At 42.7% G+C, this 20539-nt stretch overlaps 1 protein-coding gene across 2 annotated transcripts in view; it reads left to right on the top strand.

Moving 5' to 3' along the window:
- The window catches only part of zbtb16a (zinc finger and BTB domain containing 16a), a 126843-nt gene that overhangs the window by 101780 nt on the left and 4524 nt on the right, over window positions 1–20539 (top strand). For both annotated transcript variants that reach the window (XM_061803920.1, XM_061803919.1), the window contains exons 5-6: window positions 8024–8194; window positions 17103–17273. In XM_061803920.1, coding sequence (XP_061659904.1) covers window positions 8024–8194; window positions 17103–17273 — 342 coding nt within the window. The remainder of the gene's footprint in view (window positions 1–8023; window positions 8195–17102; window positions 17274–20539) is intronic.

Raw genomic sequence — 20539 nt, 5'->3', positions numbered from 1 at the left:
CCGCCCTTGTGTGTCATTAGACAGTGGCGGGGCGGGTATTCGGTTAGTCAAAATCATTTTTTGTCGCAGGAAACAAACAAACTGCGCAGCGGCGAATTTACATCTGAGCTAAGCCCAGACAGAGAGGGCCTCTCTCTTCAGCCGCTCGCTATGAATCTGCCCGATCTCATTCCTCGCCGCTAATTCCAATTTAATTGCCGGTAGCCTGAAGCCTCCTCAATAGGAGTAACAAATGGTTTGATTCTGTAGACTTCATCAGAGCGCATTTTAAATGCGACACAGTAACCTGGCCCGAATGCCAATGAAGCCCGGCGAGGAGCTCCTCTGTTTACTAATTATCCTTTTTCTTACTTCCAGCCACGCTGCACAAGTTGTCTGATTAAATCGGATTTGTGGGGATTGGAAGGTGGGGGACGGAGCAGGAGGGTTGGGGAGCGCTCGGGCGTCGCAGCGGTGACGGCAGGTGACGGCTGCTTTGACCGGACGGATGGGACGGCCGTCGCGGTCCGTCTTTGTAAATGATCCGCGAGTCGGCGCGGGGGGAGACGGGGGCGGCCGTGTCGCAGTGAATCATGTTAAAAGGCCTCAGCCGCCGTTCCTCACGCTGACGTTAATTCCCAGCGTGCGTCCTTTATGATCTTTACAGTCTGCGCGGCGGCGGGCGGGGGAAGCACATATACGCGGGCGACATTTCCGAATTTATACCCACTGCAGTACAGCGGGGGGAGGAGTCGCTTGAAGGCGGGATCGTATATTCAACATCGGAAAACCTTTTTTTTTTTTTTTTTTTTAGTTTGTGAGAACGCGGGTTTTACCTACCGCGTCTATTTTCTCATTAAGGTGTCTGCTGAACAAGTGGGGGGAAAATGGAGAGAAAATAATTGGGCCCGCCGCACGCTGAGACTGAGTGACGTAACTGAAGGGTGCAATTGGGAAGAAATGAAAGTCTGCGACTCACACCCACCCACCTGGCGATTGTCTGCGTACTATCACCGTTACTTTTTGATTTTAGTTTTTTTAAATCATGCGATTCTCAAGGAAGAACCGGATTGCACTGGCTACTTTAGCAGTATTATAATAATGCAAAGGACAGGAAACGGGCAAGTAACAAACACGGCAATAATTGTTCAATTCATCGACTGCACTCCTTTATTTCAGTGACAGAGACTCTCTACACTTCGCTTTTTCGCCACACTCTACTAAATTGTCAAATTTTCCTGTATTCCGATCTGCGCCGACGTTTATGAACGTTCTCGTAGCGCCTATGGCGATCGTGGTGTGCCCGCCACCAGAATCTCCGCAACAGCGGGCAAGCGCCACGCTCAGTCTGGCGGCGGCGTGACGGTTCAATAAAGAAGATTCCCCGTCAACTCAATGGCCGGTGGAGCCGCCATATGGCTTTGATGACATTATCTTCGGGTAATTAATATGGCATCTCGCCTGGCATCTGGTGGCATTAATCTCGACGACCGTCGTTCGTCTTCCGTCCGTCGGCACTCGCCACCAACCTCCCCACCCTCCCCACCGACTTTGACTTATCGTCATCCGATGGGGGAAAAAAAATAAAAAATCGCCAGGCAAAAATGGAAGAATACAACAGCGGTAGCTTTTACTTAAATTTTTTTGTCACGTGAACTGCTGCTTCTCCAAGGACTCGCATGAGGGATTGCGTTTCGATGCTCTATATAAAACATGCAGGGGACTCTGTTTATTGTTGTTTACAATGCTACTTAGCCGGGATTACAGCTTTTTCTTTAAGTAGCTGTTAAACACAGATCACATTTACTTCAGCAATAAAATGTCCAATTAGATTGGTTTCACTAATTCATGCTGCATGCTGTCCACGTTCCAGTTTATTTAAAAGTAATCGTGTCTTATTCTGCCCGTGATTAGCATACAATTAATTGCTGCATTTGTAAAATGCATTTTTGCAAGCATTTATCAGATCAACATTTATTGGGATTATCTAGAAACTTGCGTGGAGGCATACTGTGAGGTATTGCTAATATTTTTAAAAACTAAAGGGAGTCGTGACTCACTGGTGGCCCACTAAGAATATTCATAATTGCCTGGGTTAAAAACCCATTTCATAAACTATCACTTTAATATCATTCAAGTCATTTTCCAAAATTACTTTTCATTGGCTCACAGGAAAAAAAACAAAACTGTGGCATGTATGTTGCCGCTTAACAACCTGTAAAAATGCTAATTACTACTTTCCTATTGGGCATTTGAAGACATTTTTGACTCAGCAATATGAATATATGCCTCAAAAATACTGAATGATAGATATTCCCTAATATATACAGCTCAGTACAAATATTGTTGGTGTAAAGACCCACAAGATGCTGCCCAAGCCATGTCTAAGTAGGAAAGTAGTATATTGAACCGCACACATTCTGATAGATGAGAGAGCAAAATTCCACAAAAAGAATGATCCTTAAAAAAAGGATTTGCAATTGCCAAGAGATTCCACAAGGTGGCGGCAAAGCACTTTTTCTCTATTAGACAAAGATATGGGTTGACTAAATGATGCGCCATCTCTCATGTCAACATGGTATCTTTGGAAGGTGCCAGAAAATGCTACTAAAGCAACTGGCGAATAGTAAATGATTTGTTTTTAGCCTGGGTTGTTTTAGCGATTAGGAGAGTCATGTTCACCCTCATGGACCATGACATTTTTTGCAGCATCTTGCGACATTACCGAAAGAACACAAAGTGTGAACAGGTGAACTCTATCACTTTATAGCTCATTGTAAGGTTCCACAGGAAAAAAAAAAAAAGTATGAATAGCGAATAAGCGGGGGTTAACTGCATTTGTGCACGTGTGCCTAATGTTACGGCCTTAGCCTTTCCTCCCCGCTAACCCGTCACTTATCGCTTTTGACTGTGCGACCTTTTTGTTTACATCGAGGTGAATTGCGTTTGCGACGCGCAACGACCTTTTCGTGTGCGATGCAACCCGACGCGAGATTTATGTGGTATATGCTCACCCCCCCCAAATAAATCCTGCTAACGGAGCATCGCTGTCACTTTTGTCAGTTTACCTCTAGTGATCGATTAGAGGCTTTACACTGCAAAGTGGAAAATAAAAATGCACAAAAAAATTGTAATAGTAGTAGTAGTAGTAGTAACAGAAGAATGAATCAAAAATCCTAAAGTGTAACGTAAGAGTAGCCTCTGTATATACAGTATTATATAAATAATGATAAAACAGTATGAACATTCACAGATGTTCTGTTTTCAGAGATGCTAAATACGGTGTTATTAATAATAATAATAATGCACATGACATTCAAATTACTACAATATTAAATGGTAATAGTAACCTTTTCAAACTTTCATGTTATAATTTACAGTAATCTGCTGATAACTGCCATTAATTCTAGCTCAAAATGTTGCCCCAAAATAGTTGGATGATTTCAAATTCATTAGCCTGTACTTTTTTTAAAATGACTGATTTGATTTTGTCCGCTTCAAGTGCGCATACGCTGTACGCGCATATGTCGCGAAGACTCTCCATACCAACCCAGGCTAAGGTTGGGTCCTCTTTGTGTAATGTTTGTCTCTCATTCGAGCTGTATCACTTATTACTGTATTACTTCCTGGAAACAATTACCACTTTCCTATTAACCTCGGCTCTGTCGCCATCTTGAGCAGAAAAAAACGTGAATTCGGTGAATTCTTCAGCAAATAAGGCAGAAGAAGTTCAAGTAAAACGCAAATTTATGAGTGTTTATGAGCATTTCTAAATGGGTAAACTGCACACCAACGAGTAGTCCAAGACTTGGAAATATCAAAAATATATGGAGTGGCGCTGCGTCTGTATGATTAAATATGTGATGTATTACATAGTAAGAGCATATTGGTGTGACCACGGTGAAAGGCGGGCATCATATAGATCACTATTGATGAGTTGGAGCAGTCACGGAGGAGGAGGCCCGTGCTCATGGCCCGTGATTGAACCCCTCGCGCCGAGGTCCCGCGGCTCGCCGGCTCATTAACTCGGGCGGCTACCGCCTTTGACTCGCCGCATTGCGACCCCCGTCGTCGTTGCGCAAAACCCAACCACCGCGGCCACTTCGTAAGTTGTCCGAACTCAAAGCCGCCGCTCATTTTAGTTTTTTTTTTTTTTTTTTTTTTTGGGTCACGATTCAATGAAAAAGCATAGCGGAGTCCTCCGTATTCGTGGCTTGGCATTCTCAAATTCTTCAATTAGGAAAAAAACCTAGCCTCTATTTTTTTTTTTTTTTTTTTGTGCTACGGTATATAAAATAATTTTTAAATTTTACTTTGCCGACATCTTTGGTTGGTGTTGAAGTGAGTTGCGGAATTTAATTTGGACAGAAAGTGCTTTCCTGCCATTGTGTGCCATCTATCTGCAATTCTGAACCTTTTGGTGGGGGGGGGGACATATCGGTTACTGTGGGATTTTGCTCCCCCCCCCCCCCCAACCTCGTAGGGCTCATTTTTCTATCGGGAGGGTTCATCATTTTAAAAAAAAATGTTAGCATACGAACTGAGCACTGCTGCAAATAACGAAAAACTCCAAGCACCAGTAATTGTCGGTATTATTAGAATATTCAATATAATTAATATAATATAATTGTATAATTAAATAAAGGACTTCAATATAATTTCAAAGTTGCCTTTCAACATTATTTATATGATTTATTGGCAAAATATCCTGTACACTAAGTGCATGCGTACTTCACAGGTAGCGAACACCCTCCGTAACTTCCGCTTATAATACTGGCTAAACGTAGCTCCTCCCCTCTTTACAAACATCTTATTGTCACAGTGGAGCTCCAAAACTAATTCCCGTACACGTCATATATTTCATGTTCTCAATCGGCTAGTCAGTAGGAGCCCGCCCACCCACCGTCACCTTCCATCGGGGAGTATTCCTCTCCATTACCGGCCTTCGCCCGTCACCCACTTAAATAACAGCGGCCCCCGCCGCTACCCGCTCGCCGCCATTAAGGATGCGCCGGCACCGCCGCGGCCAGGCAGGGGCCGGGGCTTCTTTATAAATAGATTCGGGAGACAGAGCGAGACGCTGGTTAGGCGAGCTAAATTATTCCAAAACAGCCAAACAGGACTGAGGCTAAAAAAAAAAAAAAAAAAAAAACGCACACAACATCCACACCCCCCCACCGCCGCCGCCGCCACCTCCAGTGCTTCCTCTTCAGCTGTCACTTCTGGCTGACTCAATTTTACACTGTAATGGACCTTCTGGGTCAACTACTTTTCTCCTGCTTTTTCTTCTTTTATCTCTCCGCTGCTCTCTTCATCCATCAGCGGCAAACGGCGCACACACGCAGGCGTGCGTGCCTCCATCGACGACTAAGTTTGCGGCGCTTAATTTAATCAAGGTGTGTACTACGGTTCTCTGAACTCTGCTTTGCACAACTCCAAGTGCATGAAGTGTTTAAAGCCAAAACATATCACAATGCGCACATAGATACTCGGGGAATATCACAGATATTCAGACAATATCACGCTTCTGAATCTTCTCCACTCGGTTCGAGGGACTTTTTTTTTTTTTTCAACCTGCAAAGCTTCACCGTTCTGCAAGAGCCACTTTTTGCGATTGTAAAGTCACATCCGATAATCCAATAATTAATGCTCAACACTCCTTTTATTAAACCCCTAAAATGAAATCAATTAAATAAAAGTCTTGTTTATGAGGTCTTTTTCTGCACTCAGTTTTCTTTATTTTTAAATCCTTTTAATCATATTCTGAAATTCTTCCCGACGGCCAAGTATTTTGGTACTTTTCTTGTACCGCTACACCCGTTCGAATGTAGTGTGTCCGCCATGTTCACAAAAAGTGTGTTGCTCCATTATTTCCACCATTTTTATGGACTCTGTCGAAGCACGCCCGCAATATTTGTAGCACGTGGTTGCGGCACGATGGCCATGTTTGTGGGGTGTTTGTGGGGTGCGTTGGTTTTGTTGCCAAAGCCCTGTTCAAACAGGAAGGTGGTCCAGTAATTGGTATCAAAGACGCGATAGCGATAGATCGCGACTGTTCTCCCGTCTTTGTTGGACTCAGTTTAACCTGGGTTGTTAGTGAATGGTTACAGAAGGTGTGACAGTCTGAGCGCTCCCCCCCGTGCTGAAAAGTCTCCTCGTGATGAATGCGCACTCGTTACTAACAGGGGAACTCTGGGTACGGAGCCGACGCTTATTTACTCGTTCCTCCTCCTCGTTCTTCTACATAGAGGGAGCTAACAAAAGTTTCTGGCAATTTAATCTCCTACACATGAACGCAACACAAACACGATAAAGTAGCTAACGCAAAACAGGCGTTCAAGACCAGAATAGTCGAGCCACAACGGCGAATCGTCACCAATGTTGAACGAGTGTTCCCAAACAAACAAATGTTCGTCCCTGCGGGTATTTCCGAGTTAGCGAAAGTTGTTGAACGGCGCACGTTGAAGCATGGATGGGGACGTTTCAGACTGGCCGGAAGTTTACAAAATAGCGACAAAAAAAAAAGCTCAAGCTAACAAAAGACACGTGTTTATTGCTGAAAAATGTATATTTTTACAGGTTGCGAAAGAAGGATACTGTACATGTGTATCTCTGGTAAATTTGTTCAAAATATAAAGTAATCCCAAGATTGTATAGGAAATGATGAAGATGTTCAGAACAGGGCCCCGATGACTCGCAGTTTTTCCACTATTGGCGGCAGCGTTCAGTTCCAATTTATGTACTACACGGCGAGGTACTCCCGCTTCCTCCCATCGTCCTTCCTCACCCTCCACTGGTGAGACGGTAATTGATCCAACGCGGAGGGCCCCGTGTTGGCCTCTGCCCGCCGCCGCCACACTGGTTATGAACATGAGGCGGCGCGGCGCTCTTCATAGATTTTTAAATTAGTGTCAGCTTGGCCCTGAAGATGCGTTATTGACTGATGAAATAGAAACTGGCTTCCAAACACTCCCAAGCCCTTCCCTAGAGTTTCACCCGGCCTAGTAATTGAAAAAGTGTTAAGGCAAGTGTGTTCAAACTGTTCGTGTGTGTGTTTGCGATGTGATGTGTTTGTCTGCTTGCAGCTGTGTGCTCTTTATCTCAGCGGGAAAGTGCGAAACAGTCGAGGCAGGATTGAAGTATTGCATACGAGATCTTTATCCGGGTGGCAAACGCCGACACTGAATGTCTTGTGCGCCAGGCTTTTTTTTTTTTTTCCTCACCTGAATACAGTAAACCGCAGTCAAGGTGCTCAAATGTTCACGCGTGTTCCGTTTTCCAACTTGGGGCACGGCATTATGACGGAGGGGTGGAGGGGTTGGGGGGGGCAATATAAACATTTGAAATTTGATGCTGTGAATTGTGGTATATCATTATGTATCGTGATATGGAGGTATTTTGATATCGTGATAACATTTTGTGATATCAAGGTGATAAGGTGGCGGCACGGTGGTTCAGCCTGGAAAGCTTTGGCATCACAGTTTAGAGGTCCCGGGTTCGATCCCGGACACGCCTGTGTGGAGTTTGCATGTCCTCCCCCTGTGCCTGCGTGGGTTTTCTCCGGGTGGACACTCCAGTTTCCTCCCACATCCCAAAAACATGCAACATTAATTGGACGCTCAAAATTGCCCCTAGGTGTGATTGGGAGTGCGGCTGTTTGTCTTTATGTGCCCTGTGATTTGCTGGCGACCAATTCTGGGTGTACCCCGCTTCCTCCCCGTTGACTGCTGGGATAGGCTCCAGCGCTCCCCGCGACCCTTGTGAGGATAAGCGGCTAAGAAGGTGGATGGATGGATGGATGGATGGTGAATCATGATACGGTGCTGTGAATTTATTATACTGTTATGATATACTGTAATAGTACTATGACATGTTCAGTGATACTGTGACATCGTGATACTTATCATGATGATATATAAGTGGATACATTGTCATTATATTCTGTAATAGCCTATCTGGTTTTACTATCGACTACTGTTTTTAAACATAATGGAGGAAATTTTGAATTATTAATGATAAAAAAAAAAAAACTGTTTTTGTGCAGGTTCGGACATGGCCATCTTCTGCCTGCTGTGCGGCAAGCGTTTCCAGACGCAGACGGCGCTGCAGCAGCACATGGAAGTCCACGCCGGCGTGCGCAGCTACATCTGCAGCGAATGCAACCGGACCTTCCCGAGCCACACGGCGCTCAAACGCCACCTGCGCTCCCACACAGGTCAGTGAAGGCACCACGCAGACGGTCTCACTCGAGTCAATTTCAAATACACTCTTGTGCAGCCCTCTTGCATCATCCAGCGTGCTTAATTGTTATTTCGGATTATCTTTTGTGGCGTTTTGACACTTCAAAGTGAAATGTGTGACGATTAGCAGCGCACGGAGGATTTATCCTGATAAAACGGGATGTTTAGCGTGGTTAGTCACAGGGATCACAAGTTGTATTTTGGGCATTTTGTTAACAGGGTACTGGCATTTGAAGACAGTCTTATAGGTGCGGAACGCGGAGCTATTGTACGTGCACAAATAATCACGCTTAATCCCTGCAAATTTAGAAACGTGGATATATTTGGAAATTCCGCTTCCTTGTTTTCTCGTGTAGAGATTTTAGAATTAGAAAAAAAAACAAGGTTTTTGATAAAGCTCAGATATTATTATTAGGGTTTTCTCAGATAATGAAAAAAACGTGAAAATATTTTGATAGTTTTTCCATTTAAAAGATGCTGACAATATTTATATGCCATGATTTAATTCTATTGTTGTTGTAACTCCAAGAAGAAACACCTCTTTAAAATGTTTAGAATTATTTAAAGTAAAAGTATACACTGGAAAGTGACCAAATTTAAACATCCATCCATTTTCTTTGCTACTTATCCTCACGGGGTCCACGGGGAGTACTGGAGCCTATCCCGACTGTCAACGGGCAGGAGGTGGAGTACACCCTGAACTGGTTCAAATTTAAACATATATTTCAAATTTTTTTTAAATGTCTTTTTTTTTTTTTTACACAAAACATGAGCATGATATGTAGAAAGACTATTGGAAAAATATAAAAATACAAAATATCAGAATCAGCAGTGACTATATTTAAACAAAATTGAATTGTAAAGAAACCTTGTATTGTTTTTGTCCTGAAAATACAGTGGACAGACACATTATTGAAAAATAAAATGTATTTAGATTTTTGCAAAAAATAAATAAATAAAAATCAAATTGAATTTCATATATCTAGTTATTGCAGATTTGCTAATTCACACACACTAGTAAAATGAACAGGAACAAATACATGTCAAGAGGAATGAGCAAACATCACAGCAATGAACTGTAGATTTACCGTAATTTCCGTGCTACAGAGCGCACCTGATTATAAGCCTCAGCCAGTACATTTGGAAAGGAAATACCATTTGGTACATACATAAGCCGCACCTGTGTAAAAGCCGCAGGTGGCCACATTGAAACACGAGATATTTACAAAGAAAGACGGCAGACAGTTTTAATAACTTAGTTTAGCTAAACAAAGTTACAACACATTAGCACGAATTGGGCTGGTTAAAATAAAAAAATAAAAAAAACACCCACGGCAGCTAACACAGTAGGACAACACTAACAGGGCCGGTTAAAAAAAACATACCTAAATCACTGAGACGCGGCAGAAAAGCGCTAATGCTAGCGCGGCGCTAACAGGGCCGGTTAAAAAGAAAAAATACTGGTAAAAGTCACTTCCTCAGCACATATATTCCACCGGTCTCACTCTTACCTTTTCTGCTCGAGTGCCCCCTTGCGGCTGTTATAAAAAAAAATGCACAAATTAGCTGCATCCCCCATAAGCCACAGGGTTGAAAGCGTGCGGAAAAAAGTCGTGGCTTGGAGGCCAGAAATTACGGTATATGCCCAACAAGTTGTTTACGATAACCTGTTGCTACTCTCCCTTAGCCGCGTTCATCCTCGGTAGAAAAATGGAGACAAGGCTAAAAATAGATTACAGTAAGTAAAAAGCCTTGTTTTGTCTGGGATGGTGGGGTGGGGCAGTAGCGAAGCGTCCACGAGCGCCGCTCCGCCATTCATCTTCATTCAGGTCAGCAGTCAAATCCATTCTGCGGCGGTCGTGACTTATTTTATTCATTTGTGTCGCTGCGGAGTGTGCTTAGACCACAGCAGGATGCTAATGCATTGTTGACACGTGGCCAAATGGACAGATATGAAGAAATGGAAATGAATTCCATTCCAGTAGTGAAGGATGGATGCTCCCTCTCCCCCCCCCCCCCCCACCACCACCACCCACCCTCCCTCACTATTTCTTCTTCCCCCGCCTCAGCAGCTTGTCTGCGACCTTAAATAACAGTCTCACTGTCACGGCCGATTTAGCTCACCAGCGCTCTGGATAAATATTTGAAAAAGGGAAAGGCGGTGAGATGAGAGCAGTCAGCCACCATTTACAAGTCGGACCAATAGGATGTCCGGAGAGAGTGGTTGTCGGGGGGGGTCTGTACAGTACCTGCCCGCCCAGCTGGTGCAAATGTCGCTGGAAATGCTTGGCCGGGTGTTAAATCACAAATGAGAGCGTCGTTTAAATATGACTTGTGTTCGGGGAGGAGAAAGGCTTGGTGGGGGGGGGGGGGGGTGTTACCAAGTGGGAAGTAGGTCCTCGTTTACTCCAACGGCCCAAAGAAAAAGAACGCCACGTCGTTCTCTCAGAATTTGCGCTTTGAAGTTAATTATTTCGTGCACATTTTGGGGGAAACGGAGAACACTGGCCAAATGCGTCTCAGTGGAACCTTTAGAAAATGCTTTTTCTTCATCATATAACCTGATATCACATGATATCGTGATAGAATATCGTAATGCTATTATTGTAGCATGGTAGCATAATACTCTGATCGCTTGACAATTAAATGAGATACATATACCATATCATGATATGGAAATGTGATAACATGACACTGTGATATGATATCACAGTATCATATACCTCATGATACTATGATTATTTGCTAATATAATAATCAGAAGATATGTCATAACAGTGTAATAACATGCTGTGCTATTGAGACTCTGATATAGTGATATAGAATGTTGCAGTGGAATGTCATGAAACTGTTTGTGATGTGATATGATCGAAAGTAGGTTAACTTCTCACAATACTTTGATGTTACAATATTGTGATGTGGAGTCCTTGGTGCGGGCAGTGTGGGATCGATTCCCGCTCAGTGATGTCGCCCTGCGACTGAGTGGCGACCGGTTCAGGGCGTGGGCCGCCTTTCGCCCACTCCTGCGACCCTTGTGAGCTGATGATGATATCTAAAATATGATTCGGACATTGTGCCATGATATCATGAGAGTATAAAAGCGAAGTGTGATATGATAGTGACGTAGCATTATGATAACAGATTTCTACAGTGAGGTATAGTATTGTGATAATGTAATGTAATTTTTGTTTCAGAAAAGTATAATATAACAATGAATGCTTATAGTTATATGATGCCATACTGTCACTGTCACATCCTGAATTTAAAAAAAAAAAAATTCAAAATTTGTTTTTGACTTCTTTTGCGATCAAAATATACCGTGGTCCCTTGACATAGGAGTTTAATTCGTTCCGTGGCCACACTTGTAGGTAAAATAAGTTAGTATTTCAAATTGTCTTTCCATTATGAAATGAAGAGAAATGCCATTTGTCTGTTCCACACAAAAAAAAAACGTTTATGCAGTGTTTTTAATGTGAAAATAGTACTTTGTGGTATTTTTGGGGACAAAACATACAGCAGTAACATAATTGAATAGGTCAAAGAGAATTAATTAATTTTGTGAGTTAAAAAGGAAAAAAAAATATCTTGTTTGGTCTATACATCTATATATGTACCAATTTTTCCCAGAAAAGGTCAGGTTTTTGCTTATGTTTGGGAAAGAAATGTTCCAGAATTGTTGCCCGTAGTAGATTTTTCACCTGAAGAGAGACGTTTTTACAATTCCCAATGAAAATCCTCAGTCGGTCTTTGTGATTTCAGTGGACGTGCTTTCCAGATGAGCGCGTTCGTTGCTTGATTTCACGTTCACTTGGACGGAATGACAAACAGTAAAAGCGGGCAAAAAATATATATATATATTTTTTTTTTTTTTTCCCGAGACATTCATTACAACATGCTTCATTTACCTGTCTGCCGCCTTATCTCCGCAACCCAGCCGAGAGGCGTGAGACCGGGATCGGCGTCAGAGACGTAGAATTTAATGGTGTTTATTTCAGCATCTTAATCTGTCTATCTTTATTCTCCTCCAAACACCTGCACTGTCGTCAACACACACACTCGCTTAGGTTCATTTGGTCTTTCTGTAAGTTTTACTGCATGTATGCACAGTGCATTAAGGTTTCGAGTGCGTGTGCTCAATTATACAGTGTTGGCAGCTGTGCCTTCTCTTAAAACACACACGGACGCATTACACAGCAGACCTTCATTAATATTCCATTGTTGTTCACTGGCTGTCTGTGCCCAAACGTGTGTGTGTGTGTGTGTGTGTGGTGTGTGTGTGTGTGTGTTGTCAGCTGTATTTGGGCGAGCAAATAAATCAGCCGTGGCTGTGCGCCCGTGATTTAAAACCTATAGAATTAACACACACACACTCCAGAATTCTCCCCCCCCCCCCCCTCTCAATGGTGCCCTGAGGCATCGCCACCCTCAGCACTCCTTTGGGGTGTCACATGAGATGTTGCCGCACGCGTGTGTGTATGTGTGTAGGCAGAGAGACGCAGGTGTCGATGGCCAGGGGCACCCGAGGGTCCAGTGCCCCTGTGCAATGTGGTTCCACCTCACTGTGCTGAGCCATCATCTGCGGCCTCCCTATTGCTGCTCCCAGAGAGAAAGGAAGTAGTCGGTCTAGACTACGCCGAGCACTCTAAATGCCAGCTTCCACCCATTTCCTATTAGAACAGCACCACCCCCTCTAAATTGGAAACTCAAAAATAACCAAAATATGCCACAAACACAATTTACAACCTTGACATGTTTTCTTTGTATGAGATTGTCTTTAAAAAGTGAACGTTCCATAATCCTTAAAATCACACATTATTCGTAGCATACAGTGTGTGATAAACACGAGTGTCGCTAACCTAAAAAAAACTCTCAAGAAAAATGCTTTTGTTTTTTTAATTTCACACTTAATGGGTGGACAGATGCTCCAGACACCCACATATTTGTATACAAGCAATTTAAGTCAATTTTCCATAATATGGACCCTTGAAAAAGTGTTTTTGTTTGCATTAGTTATTTGTGTTGTGCAAAGTATGATTTGTCTCCTGAGAACCGTCGGAATACGTTATTCTCTCCACATTCTAATCTCTTCTTGTATGCCGGGTATCCGCTTGTAAAATAAATGCAAATAGCGCACTAAATCACACTTTTTTTTTCTTTCCTTCTCTTTCTTTTTTTGAAGAATCCAAAAGTGAGTTCGCTGAGTGTGTGATGATAAAGTTTACGGACACACAAAAAAAAAAAATGGCGATAAAGTGAGAGAGAAAAAGTAGCGTTTGGGTCGCTGGCTCCCCGCCACATTCCCTGGGAGTGAGATTTTCAATGCGATAGTGAATGATTGAGCGAAGAACTCAAATACAAGTAACTGTTGTCAATCATGCTATATGTTACTCTAGCAACTGCTAGTACGTGAACATTTTCGCAATTCTCAATCGAAACCTAAAAACCTTAATGTTCTGGATTTGTGCTTTCACAAATAAGGTTGCTATCTAGCTATATGTTTAGCATTTGATCGGTGCTTAGTATTTTCTACAAAACAAGACTACATGGAGTTACGTAGAGTTCCTTCTTGACGTGTCAGCCGAACAATTATTAGCTTGTTAGCATTTAATTACAGGGAGTCCTCAGTCTACGATTGAGATCTGTTCCTACAGTAGCGACTTAAGTCGGATTCCACCATTAAAGTTAGAATTTACATTAAAATACTTTGTATAAAAAAAACAAATTCATTGAAATAAAGATTATGTACTTAGCATGACTGCTGAGAGGTGGATGGAGAAGAAGAAGGGGAGGCTGCGCTGAGCTATTGCGAAGGAACCTGGTCCTCAATCTGGTCCATCTCGACCAGTATCGAAGAACCTTGTTTTGTGATCATTGTTTCCAACAGGAACGGAACCCTTCACAAGAGCTAAGATATGGGCTTTGTCTTTAATAGTAGTCACCACGGTCGACCGATTGAAGCCTTGGCGGTGTTGGTCTCTCTCCTTTCTCCAATCGTTTTATGATCTTGAGCTTCGTTTCCATGGTAATTAATTTTCCTATGGCTTCAGAAGCATTGCTAAAAGACACAGCTTTCTTCTTTGGGGCGATAATGTAGAAAAAAGAGGGTGAAAAATGAAAAGATACTCCCGCGCAAACACGGAGGAGCATTAGCCAGACAAAATGGCGAACGAGGAACGGCCGTTGTAAAGTCGAGGTTGAGATCGTCTTAACCCGAGGACTCCCTGTAGTTGTAATTTGAAACAGTAACTGACTACAGAGCAACACATAAAACCCGAATCAATCCGCCTTAGCACTTTCTCTACTCAGCTTGTTGTTTTGTATATATATTGGCATACCAACTGCTAGCATGTTCGGCTGTTATCATTTTCCATTTGAAACAGTGCCTGACTAAATTGCAGGATATGAAATCCTGCTGGCCCACCGCGACCTGACTCTGGAGAAACAGAATAAGATGGATGGATGAATCGTGCCTGATTACATAGGAAAAAATAAAATCCTAAGCAGTCTGACTTGGGGCTTGCTCTACTCAGGTTACTAGCTTGGTATATGTTAGCATACCAACTGTTAGGATTTTAGCTGTTTTTAGATATGGTACCCGATTTAAAGAATTTTTCTTTTCCTTTCGGGTTGTCCCGCTAGGGGTCGCCACAGCGTGTCATCTCAAATGAACGCACACTTGTTTGGCACAGTTTTACGCCAGATGCCCTTCGTGACGCAACCCCTCTGCATTTTAGCCGGGGGGAGAAGCTTACAGCACCGGGTGTTCCCAGGCCGTCCCCCATACTAACCAGGGCCAAACCCGCTTAGCTTCCGAGATCTGACGATCAGCATTCTCAGGGTAGCATGGCCGTAAGGTACCCGATTAAAGAATAAGATGAAAAGTGAATAAATATCACCCAATGGTATCACTTTCTCGTCTGTTTATCTCGATCGTACTTTACTAAAGAGGAAAAAATAGCTGTAGCGCTTTCTTAACTCGGTCAGAGTTCTTGCTATGTATTAGCCATGCTCATGTTTGATCTATTCTCATTGTATATTGCACATGAATTCAGGCAAAATATAAAACTCTGCCTTAGAACGTTAGCTACTGAAATGGCTGCCTTGCTGTATGTTTGCATTCAATCAGCTTTCGTTAGAAATAGTACTGAATACAACGCAGGATAATTTTAAAAATATCTGTACCACTCAGCCGTTGTGCTGCTATATAGCTCAATGTTAGCATAAAAACTGCTAGTATGTTAGCATTTCATCAAGGGTGCTGAGAAACTGTACTTAGAAAGATGCAAAACCCTCGTAAATCAGCGTCATTTTGTTATCTTACTCGATGCTAACATCCCAGTTGGTAAGTAATTAGTATTGCATCATTCTTCACTTTGCACATGTGCTAAATTTTAATTCTACAGCATTTGAGATCAGCATCAACTCTCGTGAGCATTCTGTCGGTATTATTCTCATAACCTCTTAATCTTTCACTTGCTGTTGGAGATTTTTGTGTGGTGTATTCATGAAAATGCCACAGGAAGGAATTAAGCGTAAACAAACCATTGAGTGTCACCGCCTCGAATATTAGCATCTCGCTCACTTGCTGCGATCAGACGTTCTAATTAAAGGCAGCTGAATGCCAGGCCATTGTTATTCCACCGGCGTGGCACGCGACCGCGCTGACGGATGGCCATCTCCGCCGTGGGCCGCGGCGCCCCTCTGCGTACAGCAGGAGGCGCTGATAACTTCATGCAGACAAATAAGGAGTGTCACATTTATTGATCCTCGACACACACTCTAACCACCACCCACCCCCGCCCCCCAATCTCGCACACGACTGTCACATTACAGGGAAACTCGTTCCTTTTGAACGCGTTGTCTCCCGTGACAAGTGCGGCGCGGCCCAAATGTGATCAGCATTTAAAGTACGTCTTTCATCCGCCTGTCTGCGCGCAACAGCATGGCGTCTGCGTACAATAATGCCTTAAATAACGTAACACGCAGAGGGGGGTGGTGGGGAGTGGGGGGCGCTGTGAGATTGTCTCTTCGCGGCGGGAGTAACGACAAATGCAATTTATTCGGAGGCACGTCGCTGCTTGGACAGGCAGATAATGAAAAGCATAGGTCATTGATGGCGTCTTAAACCTGCAGCGTCGGAGTGAAATGCATTCAGAAATGGCCACGTTACATGAATGGAGAGTGTTACACGGAGGTGGATGGATGTACAGCGGACATGCAAAGTCGTCAAATGCTCGTATTCTTGTCATACAAATTAACGGACCATGTTAAATAATTTCAAAACTTCTTCCAATATTAAGTGGCATTTTAGGCTCTGATACATCACAAAAGTCTGTCATTTGAAGAGGGGTGTGTACACTTTATAGATCCACTTTAGATCAAGGCTTCTCGTTGAACAAAAGCATACAATTAATTCCCGAAGCAAATTATACCTCGGCGGAATTAAGGACCCGCATTTCAGGTGATTTTCCAGCTTGATCGATGGAAACACAAACAATGCGTTATTGACTGGAGATGGCAGAGAACACAGAAAAATAAATCCTGGCAATTTCCTTCATTAAAGGCAGGCGAAATCTCGGTTTGTTTATTTTTCTTGTTGAGGAAAATAACAGCATGAAAGCACGGGAAAGCATCCCAGTCAGTAATAATTTCAGTCGCGTTAATAATGAATTGATGACATTCACCGTGTTATTAAAATGGTTCAAAACGATGCTTTCCGAATGGCAAAAAAAAAGGAAAACCCCCATCTAGCCACTACTTGAAAGTGGCTCTGGAGCTTCACCCCTTGCTGATTAACTCATGGAAATTCAGTGTGGGGGTGGTTATTATGTAAATTGGTACGCAACAAGCCTGACTGAGGTGCCCGCCTCCCCACTTTTGCAGCCGGGGACCACCCGTACGAGTGCGAGTTCTGCGGGAGCTGCTTCCGCGACGAGAGCACGCTGAAGGGCCACAAGCGCATCCACACGGGGGAGAAGCCCTATGAATGTAATGGCTGCGGAAAGAAGTTCAGCCTCAAGCACCAGCTGGAGACCCACTACCGCGTGCACACAGGTAAACACACTTCCAAGTTGTGTCCTCGGTTCGGATACTTTACGTGCGGTTCCGATTTTCATGAACCAAATGGCGCTAAGTGGACACTAGTCTCTCATGAGGTCCACTACAAGGAAGGGTCTTTAAAAGAAAAAGCTGCCTTTTCCAAGATAAAAATATGTATTTCACTGGTTATCATGCTCTTACAGTATTTATGCATTACAGTACTGTCACAAGATAACTAAAGATTAAATTCACACGTATTTGGATCGTTTTTGTAGGGACATATAAAATGCTAACATGCTCGTAGTTAAGTAGCGCAGCATAGCAAGGGCAGTTACTAATATCTAATTTTATTTGGCTGCGTAAGTGCACGAAAATCGTTCAACTACTGCGCTGATCACGCAGTGAATGCTGTTGTTCACGTTTGAACATTTGCGAACCAAAACAGCAGCACCGAGCAAAGCACAAACAATTTTGTGGAAGCCATTAGAATATATTCTGTAAACGCTGATGCGGTCACGTCACTAAAATAGGTGTACATTCCTAATACTCAGTGTAGTTTTGATATGTACAGTGAAGAAAATAAGTATTTGAACACCCTGCTATATTGCAAGTTCTCCCACGTAGAACTCATGGAGGGGTCTGAAATTTTCATCAGAGGTACATGTCCACTGTGAGAGAGATCATCTAAAAAGAAATCACAATGTATGATTTTTTTTATCGATTTGTGTGATACAGTTGCAAATAAGTTTTTGAACACCTGTCTATCAGCTAGAATTCAGACCCTCAAAGACCTGTTAGTCCGCCTTAAAGACACCTGTCCACCCCATACAATCAGTAAGACTCAAACTTGTAACATGGGCAAGACAGAAGAGCTGTCCAAAGACACCAGAGACAAAATTGTACAACTCTACACGGCTGGAAAGCGCTACAGAGAAATTGCCAAACAGCTTGGTGAAAAAAGGTCCACTGTTGGAGCAATCGTTAGAAACATGACGGTCAATCTCAATCGGAGTGGATCCCCATGCAAGATAAGATCCCCTTTGAGCCCCTCGTGGGGTCTCAGTGATCCTTAGAAAGGTGAGGAATCAGCCCAGGACTACACGACAGGACTTGGTCAATGACCTTAAAAGAGCTGGGACCACCGTTTCCAAGGTGACTGTTAGTAATACACGAAAACGTCATGGTTTGAAATTGAACATGGGACTGAAGGTTCCCCTGCTTAAACCAGCACATGTCAAAGCCCGTCTTGAGTTTGCCAATGACCATTTGGATGATACAGAGGAGTCATGAGAGAAAGTTATGTGGTCAGATGAGACCAAAATGGAACTTTTTGGTCATAATTCCACTAACCATATTTTGGAGGAAGACGAATGATGAGTTCCATCTCAAGAACACCATCCCTACTGTGAAGCATGAGGGTGGTAGCATCATGCTTTAGGGGTGTTTTTCTGCACATGGAAGAGGACGACTGCACTGTATTAAGGAGAGGATGAACGTGACCATGTATTGTGAGATTTTGGGTTAGTGGTTCCCTCAGTTGGAGCATTGAAGATGGGTCGTGGCTGGGTCTTTCAACCTGACATTGACCCGAAGCACACCGGCAGGAAAACCAAGGAGTGGCTCTGTAAGAAGCATATCAACGTTCTGGCGTGGCCTAGCCAGTCCCCAGACCTACACTCATTAGAAAATCTTTGGAGGTAGCTGAAACTCCTTGTTTCTCAGCGACAATCCCAGAAACCTGTCTGATCTAGAGAAGAGCTGCGTAGAGGAGTGGGCCAAAATCCCTCCTGCAGGTGAACAACCACAGGAAATGTTTGACCTCTGTAAATGTAAACAAAGGCTACTGTACCAAACATTAACATTAGTTTTCTCTGGTGTTCAAATACTTATTTGCAGCTGTATCACACAAATAAATCATTAAAAAAACATATTTTGTGCTTTCTGGATTTTTGTTTTTAGAGGATATCTCTCACGGTGGACATGCACCTATGATTAAAATTTCAGACCCCTCCATGATTTCTAAGCGGGAGAACTTGCAATATAGCAGGGTGTTCAAATACTTATTTTCTTCACTGTATATGTTATAATCTTGCTGTTGAATTTGGATGTCATTTGGCCGTGCATGTGTTCCTCATGTTGAGTGTAAATGCACTTTTTTGGTTCCGCATTCATTGTCAACCATTGTGGCGGCAGCATATGGAGCAGTACACGGATGCACGCACGCACACACACGCACAGCAGATGAATATCTGTGCTGCTGCGCTACAGTAAATGTCTCCAAAGACTGCGTATTGATCGCGGTATATTTAGAGCCCCATAAAGATGTTGACACAGTGATAAGGGAGCGTCCGCCGAGGAAGGGAGCTCAGCGAAGACGGATCGCGAAGCCCGGCGGAACGCTGCTGCTTCCTCACTGTTTCCTCACAGGGACCGACACACACACATTTTGGCATTATTAAAGTTTTGGGGTCATGACATTTTTCAAAGCATCCCCTCATAATCCTTAGCATCCATTAAACATACTCTACACCCTGGTTTAGGATTCTAAAAGTGTTTTTTATGGGGAGAAAGCCATGTTACAATAACAAATACATATTGTTATTGTATCGGATGGCCAAGGGAACTTTTTCCGAGAAAACATTTTTTTAAATTAAGTTGTTTTTCATGATAAAAGAATATAAGAACAGTTATTTTTTTCAACCGCGTCATGTCGTTTGATATTAAAATCCCCAGTTTAATAAAGTCATATTTTAAGCAATGAATTTCAAAATGAAGACATCGTTGTTATGCCTTCCCCCCGCCTCCCCCCCCCAAAAAAAAATAAAGTCCGATTCACGAAAAATGTTCTTATCGTACTGCAAAATATGGAAAGTTTAACAAGGGACGAAAGTCACATTTTAACAATTGAATTTCAAAAAATACTGCTTTATTTTTTAATATTATCATGTGAAAAATGCCTCTCTAAACAATGATTGTATTCACGAAAATGCTACGTTTAAATAAAAAAAAAATACAACCTTTTTTTGTTTTTACCATTGTATCTTTCGTTGAGGGAAAGAGACATTTATTCATGGAATAAATTGGACTATTCACAAATAATTCAGCTTTTGTTCTAGAAAAAAAAGGACTATTCTAAAAAAAAAATACTTCATAAGTGATAGTTTAAAATGTTTATTTATCCTGTAATAATAAAGCTTTTGTTCTTAAAAAAAAACTTTATAAATCCACATTTAAGATGCACTGGATATGTCATAATCATATCATATATTTTTAATTAACTT

The sequence above is a fragment of the Syngnathoides biaculeatus genome, chromosome 18, assembly GCF_019802595.1.
Source record: "Syngnathoides biaculeatus isolate LvHL_M chromosome 18, ASM1980259v1, whole genome shotgun sequence".
In the NCBI taxonomy this organism is placed as follows: domain Eukaryota; kingdom Metazoa; phylum Chordata; class Actinopteri; order Syngnathiformes; family Syngnathidae; genus Syngnathoides; species Syngnathoides biaculeatus.
Note: the sequence above shows the minus strand (reverse complement) of the source record. Positions and strands in the feature narration are given on the sequence as shown.